The 4,905-nt window shown below is 47.8% G+C and overlaps 1 protein-coding gene across 1 annotated transcript; it reads left to right on the top strand.

The window, feature by feature from the left end:
- Nucleotides 1-1,722: 1,722 nt before the first annotated feature.
- Nucleotides 1,723-4,642, top strand: PROP1 (PROP paired-like homeobox 1). Its single transcript, XM_036281590.1, has 3 exons — nucleotides 1,723-1,828; nucleotides 3,083-3,315; nucleotides 4,304-4,642. Exons 1-3 carry the CDS (start codon nucleotides 1,723-1,725, stop codon nucleotides 4,640-4,642), a joined length of 678 nt encoding a protein of 225 aa, XP_036137483.1.
- The last annotated feature ends 263 nt before the right edge of the window (nucleotides 4,643-4,905 follow it).

The raw sequence follows: 4,905 nt of genomic DNA, 5'->3' as shown, positions 1-4,905 counted from the left end.
GACTCAGTAGTACTGTGGTGGGGCCAAAATTCTGTATTCTTAATAAGCTCTCATATGTTTCTGATGCTTTTGATTTATGAACCATATTGCAAGCCCCAAGATCCTAGAAGATTATGATGATTTTCTGTCTTAACTTGTCAGGGTGCTTTTAAAGGATGTGTGTGAAGGGTTAGCATGACCTTGGAGATCAGACTGTTGTATGGATGCAGTGTGTTCTAAGGGGTTAGGGTGTCCTTGTTTAGTCAGTGTGTCCTGAGAGCTCAGAACTTCATAATGGGGCAGGGGGATCTCCTAAATGGAATGTTCTGGGTTTCAGTGTGCCCTAGAGGATCCTAGATTCCGAGGGTATCAGGTTGTCTTTAAAGGGTCAGGATGTCCTACGGATGTCAAAATGTACTCTTGGGTCTGTGTAACCTCAAGAAGCAGAGTAATGTGGGTGTCAGGGTGTCCTGACTGCTCAGGGATTCTGGGTATATTGGGGTTTCCTTGAACAATCAGAATGTCATGGCAATCTCAGTCTCCTGCTGAGTGCTGAGGCCCAGGGCATTCAGGATGCACCTGGAATTCAGATGCTTTTCTTTTTCTTTCTTTTTTTTTTTCCGGGAGGGAGGAAGGGAGAGACACATATCAACTGGTTGCCACCCACACGACCCCAACTAGGGCGGGGACGAACTGCAACCAAGGTACGTGTCCTTAGTGGAAACCTAACCCAGGACTCTCTGGTCCGCCGGCCAACGCTCTAACTGCTGAGCCAAACTGGCTGGGGCCAGATGCTTGTCAGAGTCAGAGTTTTCTGAAACCTCGGAAGATCATGGAGTCTTGAGGTTCTGGGTGAATGAGGAGGTGACATTTGGAGGAGGGACTATTGTATCCTGGAGACTCACCCTATGGCTTCAGTTGTTCTCAGGGGATGTCTAGTATATTCTGAGAATCAGGGTATCTTGGAAGGGCCAGAATGCACTTGTGTTTTTTAGTATTTTACTTTTCTGAAAACAGGCCTTTGGGTATCACCCACAGGCTGAGATGTCAGGTAGGCCCTGCTCCTGGCCCCCATTTGCACCTCTCCCCCCATGATGGGGTTCTGAGGAAGGGTCTTAGGAAGAATGCATTTTCTCCTCCTTCCCTTGTTTACTCCCAGGAGGGGATTTAACAGGACAAAAGAATTTGGTCCTCTGGGGATAGAAGCTCTTGGCCCCAGTCCCTGGACCCTCCAACAGAGCACCTTCCCTCATCTGGCTTGTGACCATTCCCACCCCCGATGAAGGGACTCTGGTGCCCAGGCAGTGATTGGATGGGCTCACAGGGTGAGGAAGAGGTCATTCCTTCAAGACTCAGGGATAAAGAAGTGGTGTGGGATTGCAAGCAGGACAAGGAGGCAGCTGAGAGCAAAGGGAGAGAACGGCATCCAGGAGAGAAGGGGCAGGGAGAGAAAGTAGAGACAAAAACAAAGAAACAAGGTGAGGATAAGGCAGAGAGAAAGAGGAGAAGCTCAGGTAAAAGACTGGGGAATTAGAAAATAAGGAGAGGTAGTGAAAAAGACAAAGATATCTATCTATCTATATCTACAGAGAGAGAGAAGAGAGACTCGAGAGATATAAACAGAGGGAGAAAGAGTGAGGTAACAGGCATAGAGAGAAACAATAGGAATATAGAAGGACTGATCCAGAATTAAAGACTCAGGGACACAGGAGACTGAGCTGTCTAGGGTGTTTGTGGTTAGGGATGGAAGTAGAAAGGAGTAAGCAGGATAAGCAAAAGAAGGGGCAAGTTTGCAGCAGCCTCTGGCTCAAGAGCTGCCCAGCCGCTGAGACTCAGACCTTCATAGTGGGTGAGTGAATTTCTGGGGTGGTCCTGAGGAGGCAAGGTATAGGCTCTCCATGCATGGGCTCCTGTGGGGGCAATGGTTTGACACCAGGGAGGTGAAGATAAGAAATAAAAAACAGAACCCTAGAATGTTAAAACCATGGGAACCTTAGAAAGAGTGGGGCAACTCCTTCAGTTTACAGACTGGAGAACTGAGGCCCTGGCATTGATGAGCTGCTGAACAACACATACTGTTGTGGGGCAGAGGAAGAATTGAAATCTGTCTCCTCACTCCTGACCTCAGAGTTTGCCCACTACACTACCTTTTCCGCAGGAGGGAGCCGGAGGGGCCAGGGTTTTGGATCTGAGGAGAGCAGGGGACCAGTGGCTTAAAGCATATGTGTCCCCAAGATAGACAGTGAGCACTGGGTGGGGCCATACTGCCAGGTCCCCATGGGGATGGGAAGCCTCAGCTCCAGACCTCTCCTTTTTTTTAGTGTCTGTTTCTTTAGTGTGTGCTTCCAGGTGTTTCTTTTCACTCCTTGTTCTCTCTTCCCCAGCTGGCTCTCAGACTAATTAATGTGGAGGCTTAGTGAGCCTGTGGGAAGGACAGGCAAGCCTTTCCCACGAGCTCAGGTTCCTGCAGCGTAGTGGCTCAGCCAGCACCGGAATAAGGGAGAATATGAAATGTACAGGGGGGAGGGTATGTCTGAGTGGAAGAGGGGAAAGTGTTTATCTTCCCAGGTGAGGAGTGTAGGAGGATTGAAGAAGTATAAAGAAGGTTTAAGGTGAATATTGGCCCTGAGAACAGGAACAAGTAATGGGGTCTTAGACAGAGACCTGGACGGTTTGTTACAGTGTCAGAGCAAATGAGAGATCCACAGGATGGGACCCAGGAGGGTAGCATGTGTGCTCAGAGAGGTGAAAGGCACATATAAGAGCATATTACATGGGGATGCACCTGGGGGAGTGGAATAGGGGTGGACATGTGCTGAAGAGATGAGGCTGTCAGAGCATGAGTGCCCAGGATGTAAAGAGAGTCTTACGAGTTGATCCTATGTGCAGAGGGAAGCCTGGCTTAGGAGACACAGAGGTGAAGGAAGGCCAAGGCTGAGCTGGGTTCAGCTAGTTATAAAAGCTGAAGGGTTTCTGACAGGAGCAAAGTATGTATGAACTGCACAGAGGCACTGAATAGAATCTGTGGGGAACAGCGTATGTGGTCCGGGAATGGACGGTGGGTCCACTGGGCAGCAACCTCTCCCTTCCCCTCCATCTTCAGACATGAGCAGTCAGCCCTACAGGAACCTCTCTGGTGTAGGAGTGGAAACACCAAGGCTTTCTCCACAAGGAGTTCAGAGAGGTCATCAGCACTCCAGGCGCCGCCACCGTACCACCTTCAGCCCAGTGCAGTTGGAACAGCTGGAGTCAGCCTTTGGAAGGAACCAGTACCCTGACATTTGGGCCCGAGAGGGCCTTGCCCGGGACACAGGCCTCACTGAGGCCAGAATCCAGGTGATGCCCCAGGACCATGCCCCCTCCTCTGGGAAGAAGTACAGTTTTGGTGCTAAGGAACTACTTAGACATAAATTCTCACAGGCATTATAAGCCTAACCTAACATTCACAAAAACATAGCCTCATCCAACAGTCAACATTACCTCACCTGCACCTAGAGTGTCACTTGAGTTAACCCTAGTGTTAATCTAATCTAACTTAAATTTCAATACCTACCCCCAACCTTAACAGTGATATGACTTCCAACAGAAATTCAATCTTAACTCTTCACTTACATGTACACATATAACCTTATCCCTAATCATGGCCTCAAAACTCAACCAGCCTGAGGCTCCCTAAATTCTAACCATGGAGTTAATCAATCTTAAGTATAAACCCTACCCTAAATTCAACCCTGTCTATAACAATTAAATTCATCCATTGTCTTAATCACTAATAACCCTAAGGGATATTTCCTATTTCCTAGAGAGGGAAAAATGCCATTGTGTCATTTATTTCTTTCTTGTTGGAAGTTAACATTTCTGACCCAAAGTTATAGTAGGGCAAATTTAGATACAAGTTGGGGATAATAGTATGCATCTCACTTTGTCTGTAGGTCTGGCACAGACATGCCATTTATTTATTTATTATTATTTTTGTTGTTGATTTCTCAAGAGAGAGGAAGAGAAAGAGAGAAAGAAACATTGATGAGAAAGAACATCAATTGGCCTCCTGCATGCCACCCACTGGGGATTTGGCCCACAATCTGGGCATGTGCCCTGATTGGGAATCAAACTGGTGACCTCTTGGTGCATGGGTCAACGCTCAATGCTGAGCCACACTGGCCGAGCCAGATATGCCTTGTAGAGAGCTTTACTTCATGTGGTGATGTGGGAGACATTGATGATCTGTACCTGTATCTTCTGTCATTGGGGGAGGGAGTCAAATGTAATAGTTCCAACTATTTGGGAGAAGGCTTCTGATGTAGCTATTCTCCCCACTCCTCAGGTCTGGTTCCAGAACCGCAGAGCTAAGCAGAGGAAGCAAGAGCGGTCACTGCTCCAGCCACTAGCCCATCTGTCTCCTGCCACCTGCTCTGGTTCCTTGCCCAAGTCTCCTGTTTGCCCTTACTCCTACTCAACACCATCTCAACCAGGGACCTGCTTTCCTCACCCCTACAATCATGCTCTTTCTTCTCAGCCCTCTACGTGTGGTTCCTTTGTTCAACCCCACCAGTCTGAAGACTCGTACTCCATCTTGCATCCAAACCCTGCTGGTCATCTGCCCTGTTCCCAACCCCCACCCATGCTTCCTTTCAGCCTTGAGCCACCAAAGTCCTGGAACTAAGGTCAAACAAGTGCTGATAAGGTAATTCCCCAGCCTATGACCTTCAGGAAACACAGAGAAAACTAGGTTGCTTCATTTCCTTCTAAGAGTAAACTAGAAATACGGTGAGGGACATCTCAGATATTATAAATTTAAAAGGGGAGATCATGATAAAGGCTCACTGAGGTGATTAAGAGAATTTAGGGAGGTGAACTTACTGGAAGATATACATAAACCTCAATGGAGGTGACTGGAGGAAAGGTAGTTATATGGAAGCAATTGTT

The sequence above is a fragment of the Molossus molossus genome, unplaced genomic scaffold, assembly GCF_014108415.1.
Source record: "Molossus molossus isolate mMolMol1 unplaced genomic scaffold, mMolMol1.p scaffold_m16_p_4, whole genome shotgun sequence".
NCBI lineage: Eukaryota > Metazoa > Chordata > Mammalia > Chiroptera > Molossidae > Molossus > Molossus molossus.
This window is presented reverse-complemented; position numbering and strand designations above follow the sequence as displayed.

What these genes read in the sequence shown, in the direction of transcription:
- PROP1 (XM_036281590.1), top strand. Translation starts at nt 1,723, where the DNA reads ATGGAAGTAGAAAGGAGTAAGCAGGATAAGCAAAAGAAGGGGCAAGTT. An exon ending in GACTCAGACCTTCATAGTGG is followed by an intron (nt 1,829 to 3,082) that starts GTGAGTGAATTT and finishes CTCCATCTTCAG; the next exon opens with ACATGAGCAGTCAGCCCTAC. An exon ending in TCACTGAGGCCAGAATCCAG is followed by an intron (nt 3,316 to 4,303) that starts GTGATGCCCCAG and finishes CCCACTCCTCAG; the next exon opens with GTCTGGTTCCAGAACCGCAG.